The 24,649-nt window shown below is 45.8% G+C and overlaps 1 protein-coding gene across 2 annotated transcripts in view; it reads left to right on the top strand.

Moving 5' to 3' along the window:
* Positions 1-10,222: 10,222 nt before the first annotated feature.
* The window catches only part of LOC146190242 (cell division cycle protein 20 homolog), a 77,899-nt gene continuing 63,472 nt past the window's right edge, over positions 10,223-24,649 (top strand). Inside the window, exon 1 of one of the 2 annotated variants that reach the window (XM_084600693.1) lies at positions 10,223-10,407. In XM_084600693.1, coding sequence (XP_084456819.1) covers positions 10,238-10,407 — 170 coding nt within the window. In that variant the 5' untranslated portion in view covers positions 10,223-10,237. The remainder of the gene's footprint in view (positions 10,408-24,649) is intronic. The other variant, XM_084600692.1, reaches the window with a different exon arrangement.

Below are 24,649 nucleotides of genomic sequence, written 5' to 3'. Positions count from 1 at the left end.
GGATTGTCTAGATCACAATTCTACACCGAGTTATCTTGGGAGCATCTATTCTTTTTTTTTTTTTTTAAAGCAGAAAAGCCTCTGTCAAGTTTACAAAGGGCCCAGAGCCAAGTAGATTGAATACTTGTGAATGTGTTCATCGCAAGTAATTCCTTCCAGAAAGCTCATTGCTAGAAAGTCTAAATGGCATTCAAAGCCAACACAGTAATGTCTACTTCATCAATATTAAACGGAAACCAAGCCAACATGAGACAGTACATTCATTTATAAATTCTTTATCAAGTGGAAATGAATAGTACCACATTCCAATTCATGTATACCAATGTCTTCACCATTTCAGCAAAATAAATAAGCAAATCAAGATTTGATGCCTGTACAAAACCCATTATTGGTAGTCAAAGGAGAACAAGAGCAGACATGCACCTTATGCTAGTCACGTAATCAGCAACTGCAGCATGCACACTTTGGCCATTTTGTCATAGCTTACAAACTTTCGATAAGCAGTTACATTCCCAACATATGTCTGCAGGGAACAATACTGTAAGAAAGAAGCCCATCAATGAAAAAATTGGGAGAGGAAAGCAGTTTACAATAGGTAGCAAAACACTGAGTGGTAGGCAAATATGTCTAGTTAGTACAGTTAGTGACTGCAGATCCAGACCACGGCCGCTCAATGGAGGCGCACTTGGGTGCGGCCCGTCGCGTCGCCCACAAGAGCCGTATTGCGCCTAGTTCTCATCGCCACCGCTGCGGCGCCACCGCTCCGGGACGAGTCCGGGCGGAGAGCTGGGCGCACTGCGCAGCGGCCGTGGCTGTGCTTTCGCTTCGGCGTCCGCGTGGTCGGCGCTTGCTCAATTTAGGATTTATGAGCGGCGTTTCACACATTATGTGATGCTACGTGCAAGTTTGCTATTGATAAGGTGATAGCGGCATGTCATCATCACTGGGCTTTTCCAAGTCATTCGTGGTCTTCCGTTTACAACGAGAATCGAGGCAGTCGTGTGCTTCGCTGAGTGGGAACCCATTTAGTTGCGTTTCAACCACTGTAATAACGTATTAGATATTACAATCTTGAAATCGGGACAAGGTTTGGGGCCATTTATTCAGCGCGTACTTTTCTGGAAACTTACAGTTGAGGACGTAGCGTTCAACATTATTGCCAGTTCCTCCGTTTTCACTGGAAATAATATACAAGTGGGTACCACCACCTAAACATACTAGCTAACACAAACTGTTGCAAAAGAAACAACACAAGACAGCCAGTTCATCGACACGCCCTCAAACTCAGGCAATGTTTTTTTTTTTTTTTTTCGTTTGATTATGAAGTCGCGTGATGCACAGAAGGCACGCAAGCTTATTTTACAAGCGAAGAACTTTCCTCGAAAAAGGTTTATGTGCAAGCGTGATTTTTTCCACTGTCAGATTGATGTTGCCTGTCCAGTTGGTCAGCAGTGGTCGCATTAGTTTGGTTAGGTCCTTAGTGTGACTGCGGTCTTCTCTCTCGCAAATCAACTCCGGAAATTGCACAAAATAGGGAAGAAGGGATGAAACTAACATGTTGCATAGCTTGCTGCTCCTTCTGACCTCCGGGCACTTCACCACCTTGCTAACAAAGGTGCATGGTGATTTTCAGATACCTTAGGCGTCCCTCATCAAGAATTTTGATAAGTCGAGGGTTTTGCAGGAATCACAAGGCACAATAGTTAATAAATGGATGGGGACTAATAAAATAAAATTATTGACACTCTAAAGTAAGCACTAGAAGTTATTTAAACTTTGGCAATATATAAGTAATGAAAACACGGGCAGGCACTGAAAACAAAATAAATAAAAATGTTTCATGAGATTCTGTAAAACTATTCATACTTTCTCTTCAAATGGATGTGCAAGGTAACCAGCCAAGAATGCAATCGGTGCTAACTCTATGTCAGCTGCTGGTTCACACCCCACATGAATGAATCCAAGCTGACTCGAAAACTCTCTCGCAGCAGACGTGATATGGCAGTTGGCAAGGTACGACTTTCATAATCACGAATTGATAGGTGCATTTGCAGACCGATGCTTGCAAGATGCCAACCTGCACAAAGCGTGGCAAAATGTGTATAACATCAGTCGATATATTTATTTTTTCGCTAGTGGTACCTTCAGTATTTTCTCCGAGGTGAAAACTCCAGCCCTTGCGTCAACTTTGTCGTTCCCGCCTTTGAATATTGCCTTAGACTGCTAAAAAGCGATTCTATAGACCCGCTTTCAGAGCCTGCTTTAGGGCGTATCGGAAGCTGAAAATAAGATTCGGTTAAATGCAATGCACTAGTAAGGCACACAGAAGACATTGTTGTAATTAAGATACTTGATCCCAGTAAGAAAAAATCAATGGGTCCAATTGGGAAGACCAGTCAGATTGAATTGGTTCTGCCAATCCCAAATGGTTTGTCCAATGGGTACTGTCCAACCCAAATGGTTTCTCCACTCCTAATTAGGAAGCCCGGTTGGTTTCCTCACTCCCAATTGGGACGCCAGTTGGTTTCATGACTCCCAATTGGGAATGAAGAAACCATTTTGGGGTCCCAATTGGGATTGAATAAACCCATTGAGCTAATGGGAAGCCCAATGGGTTATTTCAATCCCAATTGGGATTCCGTCGCTCCCAATTGGGACGCCCATTTGAAACGAATTGGGCTTCCCATTGGTTCTAAGCAAACATTCCCAATTGGGAAAGACGTCAGTGATATCCTTGACTGAGATATGCACAGATATACATACCTCTATTAAGAGACAACAGAGAAAAATTTAAGTTCTTATAAAAAGTATATGCCGCTTAATCTTATTAATTGATTATATCATGTTCACTCTAAGTGCAGGCATAATTAAATAAGTTAACTCTGAATAACAAAAATGTGTCACTGGTCCCAGCAGCACTGTTGAAAGAATGCAGTATATAAGTCTGCAACCGGTGGTTATATACATTGAATCTGTATTAGTTGCGTGTGTGTAATGCTTGCTTGTCTCATATATGATTTCTGTAAAAAATTGTAATTTCATTCCACTTGTATAGAAGTCGGCTCCCCTATAACTTCTGGACACAAAACATTGAAATTGCATTTCCATTCTTTTTTTTTTTCAGCTATGTGAGTTCAAACCATTTGGGCTCAATGGGTATGCCATTTGAGTTCAATTGGTAAACCATTTGGTCTTCATGGTGACCTATTATTTCCAATTGGGAGCACCAATTCATATCAAATGGTCAGGCCCAATGGGTGGCGAAAACACAATTGGTTTTTGATCCATTTATTTCAATTGGGAAATTCCCAATTGGACCCATTGACTTTTTTTTGACTGGGATGTGATCAAGAAGGTACTTAATTTGCGCCACTGTGGATCTGATTGTCATGTATGTTGCTTCGTACGTTTGCTTGGTTAGCCTTTGCTTTCACGTGCCTCCTTGGACCTGAATGTCTTCGATATGGCAAAGTCCAACTCTAACCAAGATAGTCGCTCGTCATCTGACAAATAGAGCGGCTCCTCTTGGTGTCTCCATGGCTTCACTTATGCGATATTGGGCAAGGCATACCATTTTGATATCACTGTCATAAAAGTGATCGTGGCGCAGCTATCTTGAAACACACATGCTTCAGGATGACACGGGGGGTTGTCCAGAAGGAAATGAAGTGTAGCTATAACAAGTGGGGAAAATAAAGCTATTGACATTCGCACAATAACTTTTTCAAGGTTGTTTGGCTCAACATGAGCCCGCGTTAGTAACTTGTAATGTGGGCAGTTCGGGAACACGGAGGGGACAGTTGAAGGATGCAGGATCTTCAGTTTTATGTTCTTCCTGTAATCGTCATCTTTGAAGTGTCGTGAGTATACCAGTGACTTGTCACTCGGCTCGCTTCCTTTTCCATCCTAGCCCTCCCGAGATATGTTTTTCAGCCATGCTGCTCGACGTTGTGAATCGCACGGGAACTCATGGTAACCGATCTTTTCTTGCTTTCGTGGAGCACAGCGGCACACAGCAGTTGCCTGGCGTGGTGCTGCATACGCTTAGGACGCTGTTATGCTGAGTAGTCAAAACGATAACACGCGCCAACCCAACCAGCGCGCTCCTTCCGCGTCGTCTGCTTGTCCGTGCCGGCGGCGTCTTGTCCTGGAGTGGTGGCGCCCCCGCGGAGAATGACGGCGGAAACTGTAACTTCTCCCAATACGCGCTTCCCCAGCCATTGAGGCGCGACGCGACGGGCCGCACCAAGTGCGCCTCCATTGAGCGGCCGTGTCCAGACCATGAAAGGGAGATAACCAGGCGAATAAGACAAGGACAGAGTGCATTTGGCAAGTACTCGCAGATTATAACTAGCAGCTTACCGGTATCGCTCAAAAGGAACATTTATATAACAGTTGCATCTTACCTGTACATATAGTACCTATATGGGGCTGAAACGTGGACGTAAAATGTAAGCTGAGGACAGCGCAGAGAGCTATGGAACGGAAATGGTTGTAATGTTAAAGGGACAGAACACTGTAATTTAGGTCTCAATTTTTTTTTTTTTTTTGCCACAATGGAAAGATTGATGTCTAAAATGTTCGATTCCATAGCTGTTTTGGTTCAAATGCATTATAATATTTTTATCGAGAATTTTTCTATCAATGGATGCGCCAGATTGGATATTCGTCTTCTGTGCTGCTGATGCATATGGTGGCAGACAGCTGACGACTATTTCTTGCGCACACATACACTGTACATGGTAGCTTCAGTGCTGGTTCCTGGTTCCTCGTCAAGATTCAAAAAGGTGGATGGCCACCTACCACCAGATCGGCGACTATTGCATGGAAGCTAAAGCGCTAAAGCAGGCTAAATTTAATCAAACTTGCTTGAGTTCTTTTTTTTTTTTTTTTACTTCATGCTTGAGGCGTTGCAATTGTGTAGTTCACTTATAGTGCTTTTATATTCTAGGCACTATAGTTGCTATAGTTCACTATTACGGTCATGGAGGAATAAAAGTTTTTTTCTTCCTCCATGATTACGATGGCGATGGCGATGGCGATGGCGATATGGTCGTACCCTTTTGAACGGGCGATCACCCAGTGGGATCTGACCAGAAAAAAAACAAAAGACACACACACAAAAAAAAAAGGAAAAAGGAGAGTACAGATGTTAGTTCACTCCACGTCTTTACGCCGCTCTGGCCGCACTGCTCCTCGTGTCCACCAGAACTCCAGGCGTCTCTTCGTACATTCCACGACTGCACCAAGGGATAACACTCCGCTCCCCTCTTCGTGTGACGCCGCGGCCCCGTCGGCGTTTCCCTCTGCCGTGTCAGCCGTGTTGCCTGCGAAGCCAAGGGCGACCGGCAGCGACGCCGTGCGAGGGGCGGGAGAAATCGCAACACATCCAAGTATCACGTGCTCCACAGTTTCCTCCTCCGCTCCGCAGAGGGCGCAGTCAGATACGCACTTGCTAGTGAACCTAGATCGCCACTGCCGCGTCCTCAAGGCTCCACACCTGGCCTCAGCCAGTAGCCCGCTCCCCACGGAGTTGTCATACCATGGTTCAGGACTAATCCCTGTCTTCTGCGCGCTGTACAATGCCAGAGATGACTTCTCCTTTGCCCTGCGCATCCACTCAGCTGTCTCAGCTTCCTTCACCTTCAGCTTGAGCTTCTTCCCCTGGCTCACCGCCGGTACATCCGAGAGGCATACTGTTGGCAGATGGTACCGTCTCTGCAGCCTCGCTAGCCGCCTTGTCCACTTCGTTGCTATTCCAGCATACACCAGGTGGATTAGCGTCTGATGTGCCAGGTTACTTGCCGGGAGGCGCATCAGTCGGTCCTCATATTTTGCTTTGGCCGCCGCCTCTCTCGCTGAGAAAGAGGACCATCCGACCTCGCCCTGGATTCCCTCCACCGCTATGTGTTTGGGCACCCCTAAAGCTACCCGGCCGACTGCCCTCTGCTGTCGCTCAAGAAACTCCCGGGTGCCGGCGGAGATGCACAGAACTGCATTTGAGTATGTTAGCGCTGGCACCGCCACCATTTTCCACAGGGCTCTCGCCACCTCGTAGCGGTTAAACGCCCAGAGCGACCGACGGCCCAACACACCCCTACAGCGTGCCGTTTTCCCCCGCATTTCCCTCTCGTGTTGCCCGAGGTAGTTTGCCCCTGCCGACAACCGGACGCCGAGGTATTTGGCGGAATCCACCCTCTCTATTTGATTTCCCTGAAGTTCCCACCTGTGCCCGCTCAGCTTGTCCCTTTCGCCCCATGCCATCACTACACACTTTGCTGGGCTGAACTTCAGTCGACGCTCGCTCATTCCCGCAGCACAAATGTCCAGTAGTCTCTGTAGCTCTTCTGGTGTCCCTGCGAGGACCGCAAAATCATCGGCATACACCAGCGCTGGTATACGTCGCTCGACCTTCACCCCGGCATCCAGATGCTCAAACCGACATCCGTGCCCAGACACCTCCAGCTGCTCCGTGACCCCTGCGACGTACAACATGAACAGCAGTGGTGACAGTGGACATCCCTGTCGTAGCCCCTTCGGGCTCTCCAATAAGCTAGTCCTCTGACCTGCCCACTCCACGCACGCTCTGACATCGGCGTACAGCTCTTGCAGTAGCTCGATGCTGGACTCCTCAAGGCCAAAACCCCGCAGGATGCTCCACAATACGGCTCGGTCCACATTATCATAAGCCTTAGCGATGTCCAGGAACGCCACGAAGAGTGGGTTTCCCGTTTGCTGTGCTATTTCTATGCACTGTGTGAGGACAAATAAATTGTCCTCAATGCACCGTCCCGCCCGGAAACCATTTTGGAGCTCCCCAAGAGCCCCATTTCTCTCTGCCCACGCTTGCAAACGGGCCTTTGCCACCTGTGCGGCCACTCTGTACAGTACCGGGGTCACTGCTATTGGCCTGTAGCTGTCCAGGCACTCTTTGTCACCGGTCCCCTTATACAGCGGCTTTATTCTTGTCAGTCTCCAGTCCTCCGGGATCTTCGCATCCTCCAGCACCTCTGCGACGGAGTCCTTCAACTTTGACTGTGACTTTGGCCCCAGTGCCTTGATCAGGCTCATGGGGATGCCATCGCACCCCACTGCGGTCCTGGCCTCCACCCTCTTCATTGCCCGTTCCCACTCCCGATCCGTAGGTGCTGCACGAAGGTCTGCTGCAAGGTCTTCTGCTAACTGTCTTCGGGGCTCGCTCATCTCTCTTCCTTCGAGCTCCGTGTCCACCGTCGACTGGGACACAGGCCGGCCCTGTAACCGCCTCGCCCCCTGGGGCCGCTTTCAACGCTACTGGGCTCTGGGTCTGCCCTGTCTCCTTAACCCAGCGCCAAAAACGCTGAGGCGCCTGCCGGCCCGCCGCTCGAAGCTCATCCATCATCTTGCGATTAAAGATGTGGAGCCGCGACTGGATCAAAGCCGCTGCCTCCTGTTTCCGGGTCCTATAAAAGTCCCACGCATTGGCAATGGCCTCCTTGTCCTGCCCCTTGACAGCTTGGCGGTGTATTCTACTCGCCGCTCGACGCCGGAGTATGGCCGCCGCCACCTCTGGACTCCACCAAGCTTTCGCCCTATGATGGCCTCTGGTACGCCCCCTGCATGCCGCGAGCTGTCTCACCATCTCTCCTATCATCGCGTCGTAGGAGTCTAAGAAAGCCACTCTTGCCTCCAGGCCCTCTGCTATCTTTCGCAGCTCGGACTCGCTAAGTCGCCCTTGTGTTGACTTCTGGGGCCGTTCCCGTCTCCGGTGCACGTGCCCAAACCGCAGGCGCAACCGATTGTGGTCGCTCCCCAAATTTCCTTCGCCCTCCTCATCGACGACCATTCGCTCTAGCTCCTCGTAGAGCCTTTCTGTCATCAGGCAGAAATCAATGCACGACTGCATGTCCCTACACGCCCAGGTTGTACGCCCCTCGCATTTGCCCGAGCCGTTCACCATGACAAGCCGCTCCCCTTCCACCAACTTTAACAGCTGCCTGCCGTTTGCGTTATGGTGGCTATAAGGGGGAGGTGGCGCCAGCGCCGGCGTATCCGCCGAGAAAGCGCGATCCTCTGGTTCATGCGCTGCCGCGAAGGCCGCGGTGGCGCTGCGGTCAGCTTGGCGATGCAGTCACGCGATCGCGCGCGTGAGCAGGTTCGCGGTGGACGGTGCGGCAGCGTTCCTGTTTGTTCGCGGCTGCCAGCGTGATCTCTCGTTTATGGCAAGATGTGTTGCGCTGCTGACATGTTAATGTGAGTGCCTAACTTCGCCGAACAGATGAACTCCAGTGCAAAAAAAAAAAAAAAAAAAAAAAATCACAGTATGTCCCTTCCAAGCAAAAGTATCAAGTTTTATGTTCTTACCAGGCAGCACTTCTATGTTAAGGCCCAGAACTGTAAGCGCAACGCTAAGCAGGGAAGAATGAAAGTGCTGAAACTTAGGAGGGTGCTCTAAGTGGCATATTTATTCAAGGTCGAATGTAATATTTTTTTATTTAGCGGGAAGTGATATCCTTGCCTCCCCATTTCTTAGTGCCAAGCGATGGATGCAGTGTTGGTAATCAATGTTGAATGTTTTTTTTTTATTTCTAATTACACAGAAGCATGTGTAAATGTATCTGTTATTTTGAATTGCCCTGAATATGTTATGTGCAGTACATTGCTATTACTACGATGTGCAATAAATTTTTGCTATGCTTTGTTTTGCTTGTTTGGATCCCCAATCACATATTTTAGGAGTAATGCTGATGCTTCTTATTCTTGAAACTGAAGGAGGTGGAAAACATCGACCAAAGAACAGCCAACCTTTTTTCTTTCATTTATTACCCCTTTTAATTTTCTTCTAACATATTATTTTATGCCCTGGAGAAAACAACGTTGTGGAAAAAAAAAAATGCGACCGCACGGAGCCAAAACATCCTTCCATCTTCATTCTCTTGGTCTGTTTTCTACTTTCGACATGCACTATCTCGACCAGACGGGACTCATTCAAGACCCTTCAATTCCTGAAACTGAAACGATAGATACGCGCCCGTATTCTACGCACCAGAAGTATTGGAGTACCAACCGATGTAGAGAACAACTAACTATTAACCACGTCTTATTATCATGCACAGGTCTCGAAACACCAAGGAAAAAATATTTTACCCCATTTTACAAACAACGTTCCTTTTCACCCAAAACTGATTTTAGGCGAAGATGGACTTGTAGATTTGTCTTGTGTTTTCAGTTTTCTAAAAGAAGCAAATGTCTTATGCAAACTGTAGAATAAATCAAGTGTGCACCAGTAAACAAATTAAAACCTCAAGCTTTCCACGTACATCATTGCATTAGCAGCTTATGCGCCATAAAAACCAACACAACCGTTTCGTAAAAGGAGACTTTCTAAACAAACTCTAGTTAGAACGCACGCGTTTCCCCGCTTTGTTTCACACACAAAAAATAACCTTGCTCTTGGCGCATGATAGCCTTAGTTGCTTATGCGCCAAAAAAACCCAACACAACACACAACCAACCGATCGATTTTAATTGTTTTGTTTGTTGGGTATCATGTGCCAAAATTACTCGGGCTATGAGAGACACCGTAGTGGAGGACTCCGGAATTTCGACCACCTGGAGTTCTTTAACTTGTACTAACATCGCACAGCACACGGGCGCCTTGCTTTAAGTGGTCGCCGCGGCCGGGATGCGATCCCTCATCCTTGGGCACAACAGTCGAACGCCCTAACCACTGCACCGCCACGGCTTAAAATTGAATTCTGTCAGCCGTAATCAGGTTCGACTAGAGTTTAATGAGCTAAACCATTACCTGCAACAACATCACTGAAAGGCCGATGCGTTGCACGCACGGCAGACATGCGTATGTTCAAGTACCGTGGCCGTGGCTCAAGGCGAGCGGTGCGTACCATGCATCGCACTACGGCCAGCAGCGCCACCTACACCAACACCTCCCGGCTTGAAATGGAGGAGCGGCTTCCGTCCGCCGTTGGCGTCACCTCCCCCTTCTAGCCACCATAGTTTGCGTCTGTGTTCTAGTGTGGCCAAGGTTGCTTATGGCCATCCTTGTAATGGCGTTAAAAACGCGCTAATTAAAAAAAAACTGATATTTATGCTAACTGCCATGTCTTAGACCTTAAAAGTTTATTAAAATGATTTTTTGGTATACTTAATATTGCTACTGCGTTAAGTAAGCTTTTCTCAATTTCACAAATTAGGCAGTTTAGTGCTGCCCTCTTTTGCGGCCAGTGCAGAAAAGGTTATGTTTGGCACGTCAGGTGTTGTGCGCCAGGATTTAAATCGCAGAGAGAGCTTGTCAGCTTGTCGGTTGTTGGACGGACGATTGGTGGTGCCAACAAGCCCTCTGCGGTCGATACTCCCTGCTGCAGCTGCACTTCACCTCATCCAGCGTTTGGAAGACTGCTCAACAAGGTAAATCATTTCTCGACCTTGTAATCGAAACGCGATGTGCAACGGATTTTTTCTTCAGTTCGGTGACTGGTTGCACGCGTCGTTTGTCATGTGCTGTGCTGCTTTCATTATCCCGTTTTGCCTTTGCCTTGTAGAAAGGCTAAGAAATAGAATTCGGTGACACTCTGTGTTCGGTTTTTGGCAAACGAATAGATGAGCCAGAAGCGCTCTGTCGGAATTTCATTTTGGCAGTTAAAGATACATTTTCCCGTTCTTTTTTTCTTTTTTTTTTTTTTTTTTGTCATGTCATTTTAGCGTCCACGACGACCACACTTTGACTACACCGACTCCGAAGCCCCCCCCCCCCTCCCAACACACACAAAAACAAACAAAAAAACGTAGAGGATAGGAAGCTGGGATATTTCCTGGCTGAAATTTTTCCAGCAATCTCCTCTGATTGGGTGATTGGCTGCGTCGGACATCGGCGCGAGCTCGAGCCACGAGACGCGCAAAAGCGAGCGAGTCTCGTGTCACGTGAAAGCGCATTCGAGCTGTCTCGGCCTACCCACTGGATGCGCCTACTGCCAACGGGCCTCAGGCACTGTAAGAGCAATTTCTGTGTACTTTTCAAGGCTGCAAGCTCGCTTCACAGTTAATTTTCGCCGCTGCCGCGAGATAACGATACCAGACAGATCCGGCTCTTGACCTTATTTCTTTCGGCCGTTCTCGACTGCTGAGAACTTCCGTGCGCAGAGCTTACGATCCACACAGCTTGACACAGCCGAAAGCGGACGTTGAAGCACAATAGCTTGTACCAAGTGCTGCGAAAATTCAGCTAAACTGACTAACTTGCACGTCGAGCGCCTATGCAGGTCTCGAGCTCGCGAACTGAGCCCTTTAATAGTGCACGCTGTTTTCCTTCATTTGTAATATATTCCTTCATTTCTTTTACGCACCCAGTAAACTGCATGAACTCGTTTCAGTGTTCAATGCGCTGGTTTCCACGCTGCGGCTGTAAATACGTCCATCACTGCTTGAAGGCACTCGAAACCGTAGTGAACATTCTGGCAGGGAAATTAATTGCGGTGTCAAAGCTTCCAGAGGTCTTTCTTGTCTGAGACGGCAGTAAAAGCACCAGAAATCGTTTTTTTTTTCCTTTCTCTTCTTTTTTTTTTTTTAGTCAATCTGAGGGGATGCAGGGAGAATTTCAACACAAATACTGCCTGCAGAATAGACACTGCCATAGATGAATATGCTGCCCTACTTGGCAGTACTGGTTTAACTGCTTGCTTGGTTGCTTGTTTTGCCTGATACAGTTACTGCATTGCATATGTTAGTGGCTTGCTTTGGTAGTATTTTGTCTTCTGTTTATCATGGTCTTCACCTTTCTACCTGGCCATCATTCTCATTCCCATGAAGTCTGGTAATCAGTTTGCTATCCTCACCTTCTAATATTTAGTCTTCAGGACACATTTGTGTTTCATCACCATCACTGTAGTCTGACTACGATGTCAGCGCTGTCTTAGGTCTTTGATCTCTGTGCACACTTCGTGCCATATTGGCGCAGCTTCCTTCTATACTAGTGTCTAGCTATCTCAGAAGAGCTACCAGGGTAGCCATGCGCACCTATTTTGTGGGCTTACGACTCTCCAATAGAGTGGACTTAGATTTCCATACTGCACTGAGCCATTGTTAAACACTTTTGGTTTATTTTATTTTATTTATTATTTATTACATTACCCTCAGGGCCTGCAGACATTACAGAGGGGTTAGGAATTATAATAAAAAACAGAATGAAACAATGTGCAAGAATGACAAATGTAATAAAAGAACACAAGTCAAACAGTTAAGGTTTTCAGATTAAGAAACAGTGAATAAAGTTGGCAAGTCTCTTGGATCCTGATATTTATGAACCAGTGCAAAAGACAATGAACGGAGAGAAGATAACACTGTTTTAGTGTGGGGCACTACAAACAAAAGGTATCCTTGGCAGAGGAATAAAAATACTATATGCAAGCAGCACGGTCACACACACAACAGAATGCTTGGGAAGTACACCACGGAATAATATGTTCCAATATCTCTATAAAATGTTTTCAGGCAACACAAGGAAATGCCTGTCAGCATAGAGGAAAGGCAACTCATCTGTGCTAACAGTGCAACTAGAATCCTTAATCCTTTTGGTCCACGTGGCATTAAATGACACCACAGCACAAACGTTCTGGTGGCACATCAGGAACAGAACTATTGATATTTATTGGGGTAGTTCTTTTCGGGTCTCCTTTGCTGTGGGTTTTAGTATTCTCTCATTTGTGTTTTAAGTGGTCCAGTGCGAGGAGGAAGACACGACAGAGAAGCCAGGACTAAAAAAGCAGTAGTATAGCAAATTGGCAAATTAATATCCTATTACCCATTATTTTTTTCATGCTGATATATTTAAGTCTTTTCCTAAATGCCATTTTTAGCGTATTTCTGGCTTGTAAATATGATTGGCTGTGTAGAGGCTTCGTTGGACCACATTTTTGACTTGAGATTTTTACGCCATCAGGGCTCAACAGTTGTCAGTGGGGGCCATTGAGTGATGCTAGGGAATCTTTTTAAAGGTTTACAATTGCTTTTTAAAGCGAAAGCCTTTAATTCCTCACCGTTGTCAGCAAGAGCTGTTGGCAGAGGGGGTGACACTTTCAAAGGAGATAGTTAAAAATAAATAAACCTTGCCTCCACCGGGAATCGAACCTCCATCCCTTGGATCCCCAGCCGAGTGTTTTACCAACTGCGCCACGCCCCGGATCGTAAAACATTCATCACAATTCCCCTTGTCTACCATGAGGATAGGGCGATTCTGCAAGTGACAGATAATGCACCTTTAATTTCCTGTAAACGAATTATAGAATGCCGGTGAACTTTGATGCGTTCAGTGGAATGCTGGTTGTGTTCTACAAGGGGCGCGCCGCATACCGTCATGACTGGTCATGACTTCACCAGGCTATTCATGCATAGACGAAGCTAACCCCGTCGGGCGTTCGATCCAGGTGTCCGTGCGGCACCTTTCATTTGGCGCTTCCTCGAACGCCGCACCACACAGCAAACAGAAGCAGACTCTGGTGTCTAGGAGGCATTTGTACAGCAGGCATCAGCGGCATTTCAAATTAATTTACAGGATAGAAAAGGTGCAGTATCTGTCACAATTCTCTGCGGACACATGTACCACGCCATAAAGGGAGGAAGGTGGGAGTGAAAGAAGAGAGGAAGATAGAGGTGCCGTTGTGGAGGGCTACGATCCACCGCTATAATGGCTTTTGCCTCATCGCACTTTAGTAATCCAAAGTGCTCTCTAGAACTTTTGCAGATGTATCTATATTAACCACACCCTTTTGAAGATATGAAAAACTGAAGTATTTGCTGTTACAGAATACGAATGTTGGAATCGAGCCATGCAATGACATTCGTAATGTTGCCGAACTGCAGCCTGAGAAAATAGAATAAATTCACCACTCAACTGAGCTTCTATTTTTTTTACCACTTCCTTCTCTATGTGGACACCGCTAGGGAGCGCCAGGAAACTGGTGTGGCATGTGAAACACAGGTAGTGCACCACTTTGCATGCAGCATGTGTGGCGTATCTCAGAGTATGTTTGACTCGGTCGAAACCTGAGCGGTCATGCAGGCATTGCGAGATCAGGGTGTAGGTGAGCCATATGTGAAAGTACTGGAAGACATCTATAGTGGCTGCACAAAAACTATAGTTCTGCATAAATAGTGATACAATTCCAAATAAGAAAATTGTTAGGCAAGGAGACAATATCTCCCTAGTGCTATTTACAGCTTGCTTAGAGAGTGTATTCAAAGGCATGGAATGGGAGCAGTTAGGCATCAGGGTCAATGGAGAATATCTCGGTAATCTGCAATTCGCTGATGACATTGCCTTGTTAAGTAATTCAGAGGACGAACTGCAACTAATAATGATCTAGACAGAAGCAGAAAGGGCGGCATAAAGATTAGTATGTAGAAGACTAAGTTGATACTGAACAGTCGAGGAAAAGAGCAGCAGTTTACGTTAGGTAGCGAAGCACTGGTAGTAGTAAACGAATATGTCTACTTAAGACAGGTAGTGACCCGAGATTCGGACTGCGAAAAGGAAATAACGAAGAGAATAGGATTGGGATGGAGCACATTTGGAAGGTACTTAAACATTATGACTAGCAGTTTACCGGTATCACTCAAAAGGAAAGTGTATGTGGGGCTGAAACATGGAGGTTAATGAAAAGGGTTCTACTTTGTTGAGAACAATGCAGAGGCCCATGGAACGAAAAATGGTAGGTGTAACATTAAGAGATAGGAAGCGTGCAGAGTGGGTCAGAGGAATAACTCAAGTTACTGACATTCTAGTGGAAATTAAAAAGAAATGGGCATGGGCAGGACATGTAGTACGAAGAGAGGATAAGTGATGGTCTTTAAGAGTGACCAATTGGATTCCAAGGGAAGGTAAGCGTAGCAGGGGGCGGCGGAAATTAGGTGGGTGGATGAGATTAATTCGCAGGGGTCAAGTGGATGCCGCTAGCACAGGACCGGGTTGATTGGAGGAAAATAGGAGAGTCCTTCGCCCTGCAGTGGGTATAGTCCGGCTGATGAAGACGAGGATGATGACGTATGGCGCATCCTCGATGCTGGGAACAATACAGTATTTTGCTGCTTTTTTCTTGAAACTGAATTTTATGTTGTCTGTGTAGAACTGATAATTTGGTAGAGAGCACTATGGAACTGAAAATGGCATACAGTTTTTGCGGCGAGGAGGAAAATAGCCTTGAACTGGAGCGCACAGCACCACTCCTCCTCTGTGGGGACGCGGCGATAGCAGCATGGGTGGCAGGGCATTCTACCAAGAAAGCACAGGTGCTACGCAGTCTTTTGCCCACAAAGGCGCCTTGAATAGTCTAAATCTGCTAAGCTGCTCAGCTGATAACGAGATGTGCACTATCTTTACACTATTTTTACATTTTCTACACTTTTTTACATGCCCGGCCCTTGTCATTTCTTCTCGATCATTTCTTTTCTTTCCCTCTCTGATCGCTTCATTTCTACCGGCCGCAACTCAGCTGCTAACAATTGCCGCGGCTAGCAAAATCTTTTCCTTTACTCTGTTGTTTGAATTAACTAGATAACAACAATTAGAAACAGATGGTTAACAGATGAACAGATTAACAGTGGTGGTATGGGCTCGTGTCGCTGTGCACTGTTACAGTTGCAACTCTTGTAATCAGGCGAAGATGAGCGGCCTTTGAATATCAAGTACCAACCGAAAATGTTTCACATTGTCACTTTTTCTTGCGAGTTCCAAACACTGTGTTTGTAGAGAAGGAATCTTAAAACTTGAATACCCATGCAACAATGGTAGCCGTTGGGTAACAAGCAGATGATCTTTGCGACAAAACTTTACTGATAAGCTGTCTGACAAAGAAAAACTATTTCGGTGCATCTTCTCAGATTTATGAAGGTATGAAAAAACATGTCCCAATTGAAGACAACGATGCCCAATGAATTGGTTGTCAACTTATTTAAGAGAAAAAGTGCTACATTATATCTTTTCTTTTTAAACACTCATCTCTTAAGCTTTCGCTGGCTGATAACATATCTATAACAAATAATATAACAAATGAGATGTATAATAATTGTTCTTAAAAGCAATTTTTGCTGAGGTCATATGGGACATTATTACATAAGGACACTTTTCCATAAGTATCAATTGTCCATTTTCTATTTCATCTGGCCAGACCTCAGCATGACTGCAGCATTAGACGAACGCAGCTAGCATCCAGTCACAGAAATTCCAGGATAGCAGCTCCCGCTGTTAATGACATTCATCGCCACTCCCTGCATGCACCGGCTGACCGGTGGTTGAGTCATGCAGGCCATGCTGGCTAGGTAGTGGACGCTTGAACGCCCTGGCTCTGTCACCCAACAAAAATAACGTAGTGCAGAGTAAATGGATCCGAAGTGAATTGGATTCCTATGAACAGAACCCCAGTGGAGGTGTGAGAACTCCACGCAGTAGCCGCTCAAGCAGTAAACAGTATATGAATGCTCGATTGACCCAACAAATGCAGCATGATTGGCACAACTCCTAAAAATGACCTGAACTGGCTACATTCGATTTCTTTCATTGCTCAAACTGTTATGGCAGCCAGTCTCTAGAAATCGTTCAAGGATAAAAAAGTAGATCGAAAGCTGCCCTGCCTTGCTTGCGCACTGCCTCTCTGTCTGCGCTGCATAAAAGTTGGCCACAAATTGTCATCAGGCTTGTAGTCTTCGGCTTGACTGCTGCTGAAAAGATTTTTTCTTTCAGGCAAGGTACTCTTAGAACGAAAAAATTTGCATGTAAAAGCTCCGAAAGGCCGATGTGCGCTACTTGTCTCCTGTTTCGTGGATGCTACCGCACATATCAGCATGGTGGTTGTTCTCAACTTAGCTGCTAGATGGCGCCATCTACACAAAATGGCAGTGCCCATAATAAAACTGTCTATAAAGTTAAGAGGTTAGAAGTGTGCAAAATGGATCAGAGAAATAACTTGAGTTAATGACATTCTGGTGGAAATATAGAAGAAATGGACATGGCCAGAGTATCTAGGGTGAAAGAGAGGATAACCGATAAGGGTAACAAATTGGATTCCAGGGAAGAAAAGCGTTGCAGGGTGCGGCAGAAAGTCATGTGGGCGGATGAGTTCACAGGGGTCAAGTGGATGCAGCTAGCGCAAGACCAGGTTAATTGAAGTAATATGACAGAGGCCTTAGCCCCGCAGTGGGTAAAGTCTAGCTTATGATGATGATGGTGATGAACAGACTACAGAATACTTTTAATTTTAGCAAATTTGTCATTGTGACACTCGTCTTGAAAAGAGGTATGAACCGGGTGCATTGTGTTTCGTGCCTTGTGAACACTTCACTGTGCTGGGCTCTACGCTGAGCATCACTAATGAGGTTCTGGAAGCTTGGTAGAAGGCGATACAGGTATGATAAAAGCCTATGTCACTAATGCCCTTCAGAAAGCCGTGCTAGTTTGGACAAGCGTGTTGTCGTCTTGACGTATTATCAGCTGAGATACTCCATTCTTGATCCCCGCAGGGGGCACCTGTTAAAGCAGGTGTTTGCATGTACTGTGCGACACCACGGACCCCAGCACCCACGCTTAGCCGTGCGTGGCATCGCCGTGTCCGGGGAAAAGGGGATCCTGGTGGTTGAGCCGATGCCGAGTGTTCGGACCTTTAAGGCCCCTCGGCGGAGGCAACACACCACTTTGGCCCTAGCTTCACGTAGACGGCACTTCCGGGCTGACCCACCCGGGGGAAATCGGCAGTCGTCTTTTCCTGTCCTCCCCTCCATCTTTCACTTTCCTATCTCCTTTCCTACAACTGTCCTGTCCTCTCCTCTCTTCTTGGTTTTCCTTTTTCCAGGCGGCTAGGGTTAACCTTGTGTGGCGTACCACCCTGAGTACCGCCATATTTGGTTATAGCTGGGGTGTAGAGCTGGCATGGACTGGACTTGGTTGCAAGTTCCTGTCCTGCCCCCTTGTTGGGCTCCATGGTGGGCGGCTGGCACCTTGGCCAAACAACACACATATTACATGGCTTCTTCTACTGTAAAAACTGATCGCCTAAACAAAAAAAGGTGCACCGAAGAAATTGCAGAATTCCTGCAAAAACCTAAGAAAAGCTTCCCCAAATATCACGTCGTGCACTCCGAAGTTGAAGGAAAGCCGGCCCGAACTTTGTCCCCATTTCTAGTGTCAAAATGTTTCTCAGCTGTCCTTGGTCCGAAATACGAAGTCACAAAAATAGCAAACGGAGACCTAATGCTTGAATTAAACGACGAAACACAGTATGCAAAGCTTCCAAACCTCCACTGCATTGGGGATGTCAATGTGACCATCACCGCCCATAGATCTTTAAACACCGTGCGTGGTGTAATCTCCGATAATGACTTCCTCCACATAAGCGAGCAAGAAATGCTAGAAGGTCTTGCAGAACAAAATGTTGTAAATGTGCACAGGATAACAATCTGAAGAGATGATAAAGAGATACCTACTAAACATCTCATTCTCACATTCAGCTCAAGTGTACTGCCAGAAAAGATCGAAGTAGGATACCTGAAAGTTGAAGTCTGACATTATATACCGAACCCCCGAAGATGTTTTAACTGCCAACGATACGGCCACGGATCACAAAGTTGTCGCAGTCGCAAAACATGCGCAAAATGTGCTTCAAAAGAACACCAGTCTGAAAACTGTGATGCCTCATCGCCACACTGCGTGAACTGCGAGGGGGATCATCCTGCCTATTCTAGATCATGCCCAAGTTGGAAGAAAGAGATCATCACTATCAAAACAAAAGAGAACATTTCATTTACAGAGGCCAGAAAACGACTTGCACAAACTAATCTTTTTCTATTCACTGGAAAACCAGACTATGCGGTTGTAGCGTCCAAGGGCGAGGCACTACACCGCAATCAGGCGTCTGCCAAGGTGTCTTCGGAACCTGAGGCAGGGCCATCCTGCTCGCCCCAGGCAGAAGCAGCAAAGGCTGCTCTGCCAGTTTCAAAAGAGGGCTTGCCGACCACGGAGTCGGGAGCCCGCAAGGTTTCCCCTACCAGGGGGAGACCTAAGAATCGGTCGTCCGTGCCTTCACCACGGACCTCCAGCGCCCCGGGTGAGGCGATGGACTTCTCCCCCAGCACTTCTGGGCTGCAGGGGAGGAGGCACTCACTTGAAAAAAAGGGAAGACCACGTATAACCCCTCCTGAAGTAAAGTAACTTTTCTTAATCCCCAACATATCATAATGGCTTACTTAGTACAGTGGAATTGTAGAGGTTTATTGAGAAATTACGCAGACATTACAGATATCCTCACAACCATGACACCCACAGCTGTGTGTCTTCAAGAAACAAACCTTGGGCCTCAGCACACAAACATCATTAAAAAGTTCAAAACTTTCCGAAAAGATCGAACGCATGCTGGTAGGCTGTCAGGAGGTGTCGCCATAATAATACAACCTGATGTCCCTGCCAGACAAATACCACTCAAAACAAACCTTGAAGCAGTGGCCGTAACCATCATAAGCCACAAAACGATAATATGTTCCCTCTACATACCACCACAACTCTCAATTACACTACATGAATTAGAAGACTTGACTGAGCAGTTGACAGAACCATTCTTGATTGTTGGGGATTTAAATGGGCACTCCCACTTCTGGGGGAGTGACCATACTGATACCAGAGGACAGATCTTAGAAAACTTTATACTTTCAAATAATATATGCCTTTTAAACACCGGGAAGCCGACGTATTGTTGCCCCAGCTCTGGAAAAATGAGCTGCATTGATTTAGCCTTCACATCTCCATCACTTTTTAATGATTTTAATTGGGATGTTTTAAATGACCCTCTGGGAAGCGATCACTTACCGACAGTTTTAAAGTTATCATCATCCACACCCATCATCCCATCGAGGCCACGGCGCTGGAAACTCCACCTTGCCGATTGGTCGGTTTTTAGAACGAAAGCTGCGCTAGAAAAAGTATATTCTGAAGATTTGAGCGTAGAAGAAATAAATGAAAGGTTTATCGCGTGCATAATTTCAGCAGCACTATTATCCATTCCACAAACGTCACAACACGCAAGAAAAAAACACAAAGTATGGTGGACGGAGGCATGCAAATTAGCCAAAAAAGAACAAAACAAGGCATGGGGCATCCTCCGCAGATATCAGACACATGAGAACCTGATTAACTACAAGAAAGCCAAAGCCAGAGCGCGGTATGTCCAGAGAAACGCGGAGAAAACTTCGTGGCAAAAATATGCGTCCTCGATAAACAGCTCGTTGCCCTCCAAAAAAATGTGGGAACAGGTCCGAAAATTTACAGGAGATTTCACCCCTTATACATATCCTATGCTGACACCACCCGGAACACAAACAACATTAGAAGAACAAGCGAACATCTTAGCCGAACACTTTGCCAATGTGTCAAGCTCATCTAACTACACTCGCACATTTCAAAAGCATAAAACAACAGCAGAAAAGCAAAAGCTTCCCCTTCGGACAGGTGTAAATGACGACTACAATGCACTTATAACAATACATGAAATTAACAGAGTCTTATCTTCTGGCAAAAAAAACAGCACCGGGACTTGACAATGTACACTATCAAATGCTCGCCCATCTCTCACAAGCCGCTGTAGAAGCATTGCTGAATTTTTTTAATAAAATATGGACGACTGGCAAGATACCAGAAGCTTGGAAAAAAGCCATAATAGTACCCTTTTTGAAATCAGGCAAACCCCCCACATGTCCTAGCAGTTACAGACCAATAGCCCTAACCAGCTGCATTGCGAAATCTTTTGAAAGCATCGTAAACATCAGACTAACCTTTTTTCTTGAATCCCGGCATCTTCTCGATATACATCAATGCGGCTTCAAAAAGGCATCATCAACAACCGATCACCTTGTCCGCCTCGAGAACACAATCCGGGAGGCGTTCAGCCACAGGCAGCACTGTGTCGGGCTCTTCTTCGACCTGGAGAAGGCCTACGACACCACGTGGAGGTTCGATATCCTCCGCGACCTAGCAGATCTAGGTATCCGTGGCAGGATGCTGAGCTGCCTGAATGACTTCCTGACGAACCGTACATTTCAAGTCCGTTTAGGCACAGTATTCTCCACGACTTTTGCACAAGAAAACTGCTTGCCGCAGGGGTGTATTCTAAGCACAACTCTCTTTATAGTGAAAATGAACTCGTTATCTGCAATAATCCCAAAGTCCATAATGTACTCCGTCTACGTAGATGACCTGCAAGTAGCATGCACTTCCTCCAACATATCCACCTGTGAGAGACAACTGCAACTGACACTAAATAAACTAGCTACCTGGGCAAACAGCAATGGATTTAAGTTCTCTCCTCAAAAGACAGTGGCCGTTGTGTTTTCATTGAGACGAGGCTTACAGAACTATCCCACGTTATACCTCAACCAAACCATACTACCAGTGAAACATGAACATAAATTTTTGGGTATCACATTCGACAAGAAACTTTCATTTCTTCCCCATATAAACAATCTGAAAAAGAAAGCAGCCCAATCACTTAACGTCCTAAAGGTGCTGTCGCAAAAACGGTGGGGGTCCGACCGAGCATGCCTTCTGCAAATCTACCGCTCCGTGGTGCGCTCTAAGTTAGATTACGGTTGTATAGTATATGGTTCAGCTAGGACACCCTATTTAAAACGACTAGACCCGATACACAATCTTGGATTACGGTTAGCAGTTGGCGCTTACAGAACATCCTCAATAACCAGCCTCTATGTAAAAACAGATGAACCTGCATTAAAGGACAGACGATGCGCCCTAACATGTGCATACATCCTGAAACTTCGTTCTCAACCAAAACATCTATGTCATTCAGTAGTCACGGAATGTCCCTCTAGGACAGTCTTCAACAACAAGCCGCGGTTGATTAAGCCGCTTCTCATGCGCTTCGAACAAATGTGCCAAGATTTAGACATTAGTGAATTGCCAAGTATTGCCCCAAGAAATAAACCACTCCCACCATGGTACACCCTCCCAGCAGTTTTCGACCTCACACTAACGCAGTTTCAAAAAACACGCACACCACATGAGCATATATTACAAGAATACCTTGCATTAAAAGAAAAATATAAAAATTGCATTGCTTTTTTTACAGACGGCTCAAAAACTAAAGACTATGTTGGCAGTGCAATAGTACAAAATAACACAGAGAAAATAACACGACTACCCCAGTGTGCATCAGTTTTTACAGCCGAATGCTACGCTGTCTGTGTTGCTGTGGAGAAAATATTGGATAAGAACATCAAAAACAGCATCATCTACACAGATTCATTAAGCGTCATCAGTGCAATAAACTCCAAAAATGCTGTTCAACCACTGATAGGAAACATTATACACAACATAGTAAATATCACAAGAAGAAAACATACTATCAAATTCTGCTGGGTACCCAGTCATGTTGGGATAAAGGGTAATGAACGAGCAGATATATGCGCAGCAAGTGCGAAAAATTTACAAATAAAGCAAATCAACATGCCACACAGAGACGGAATGAAGTTAGTACGTACGAAATTACGAGCTAAATGGCAGGCTGATTGGGAAAGCGAAGCAGAGAACAAGCTTCACTCCATAAAGCCCATATTAGGAGAATGGCAATCATGTGAACATCAGAAACGTTTCATTGAGGTAATTTTATGTCGTCTGCGCATAGGCCGTACACACATAACACATAACTTCTTAAAAAGGCAAACCTGTATGTGAAATGTGTGGACATGAGCTAACAGTAAATCATATTTTAACCTCATGCTCACAACTCGAGGAGCACAGGAAAAAATATTTTACAAAGAACACATCCCATTTCATCCCGCATTGCTTTTAGGCCAAGAAGCACTTGTTGATTTTTCACTTGTTTACGGATTTTTAAAGGAAGCCAATGTTTTAAACCAAATCTGAGCATCATTACTGTAGCCACTTGATCGTCTAACCTTGCGGTTGGCGCATGATAGCCACAGTTGCTTATGCGCCATAAAACTCCATATAACTAACCAACTCCATTCTTGATGACTGAAAACGGAGAAAATGCATGTTGTAAAGTGAACAGGCGCAGAGAGGCACATCTTTTGCGGCATGTGGTACATCAATATATCCGCCCAAAAGAAAGTAAATTGCTTTACGAATCCTGCATATTGCAAAATTAAACATTTTCATGCAATTCGTTGTTGTGACATGCGGTAACCAAAGCGGTCATTTCTGCATTTTACACCCAATAAGCCCTGACGTCAGATTTTGATGTCTCTGTCTGCCAGGTCTCTAAATTCGTAAATACTTGCAGAGCACGCATGGGTACCCGCGTAGATGGGTAGAGTATGGGTACCCGCGTAGATGTTCGATAGAATCACATGACTCAGTCTCGTTTTGTGTAGCGCAAGCTGCTCCCGACAGAGCTACTCCGTTCTTCTAAGTTTGGACTGCGCTCCGCGCATCTTAGACTTAGGACAGCGGGGTTTAAGCTGTTGCTGGTGTCTACAACGGAGACTCCGACGACGAGACTTAGAACAGCGGGGAGCTGTCGCTGGCGTCTTCGCCGACGGCTCGTTCGGCCGCTTCGGGAGGAGGTCAGGATCAACCCAAGGCTCTCGCTCTCGAACGCTGCCGGACGAGGTTGTCCTGGCCTCGTTTTCTTGTTTTATTTATACCCCCTTCAGCGCCGAGGGCGTGGGGAGGGGTACTCCCTGCAAAGCGAAGGACGCTGCTTCCTTGCGTAACGTTTCGTCCTTTCTATACTTTCGCTTCCTTTCGACTGTCCTTGCCCCCTCTGTCGCGATGAGCAGCAAGCGCGTTTCTTGATTTTCTTCCACAACTCCTAGATGGCGTGCGCCACGTTACAACTGCATAGTTGGGGGATCATATTGGAAAAAACGCCCAGCAAAAAAATTGTCAAAATGAAAAATCCAGGTCCGGATGGGTTAAGAGAAGAATGAATGTTGCTTTCTCTTCTCTGGTCTTTTCGCTTTTCGATTTCTTTTCTGGACTTGAGCGATCCGCAAAGAGAAAAGTGCATGTTGTAGAATAAGATGATTGATGTGTTGTCAGTGGGTGAATTGACTCTGACAAGTCATCTGAAAAGCTTGAAGCACATCTCTGTCCAGAATGCCAGCATGCAGTGGAAAGTCGCAATGTCTGCAAGGATGTCTGAGAAGGAAGGCAGTGGCATTGAATCTCAAGAACCTGTCGAAAAGACACACATCTGCAGCAAATGCTGAAATTTCTAGAGGAATTGACAAACAGCCTCTTTAAGGCTGCTAGAAGTAAAAATGATGACTCTCCTTGTAAAAGCAAATAATTTCCATCGAAAGGCCAGGGAAAAGGAAGCAGGCATGACCGCGGAGAAGGAAATGAGAGTTTGTTTCTGATTCAAGAAACGTTTCATGCCCTCCTTAATTATGGACTTCTTGTAGCCTTGAAATCCTTTTATTCTCCTTGAATTTTAGATGAACATTTTTATTGAATTCTGGGTACGTCACATAGGCAAACCAAAATGTGAAACTGGTCAGGACCTCGTTTTAATGTCACTTTAAAGCCTGCTTTAGTGAAGGCCTGTTTTCCTATTGAAAGCATGTTCATCTTGCTCTAGGAGGCGATAGCTAATTTAATATATTGTGTCCCTTGTATAATCGGGTTGCTCTGTGGCAA

This window comes from Amblyomma maculatum, chromosome 4, assembly GCF_055883805.1.
Source record: "Amblyomma maculatum isolate TAMU_Amacu chromosome 4, ASM5588380v1, whole genome shotgun sequence".
Classification (NCBI taxonomy): Eukaryota; Metazoa; Arthropoda; class Arachnida; order Ixodida; family Ixodidae; genus Amblyomma; species Amblyomma maculatum.
Note: the sequence above shows the minus strand (reverse complement) of the source record. Positions and strands in the feature narration are given on the sequence as shown.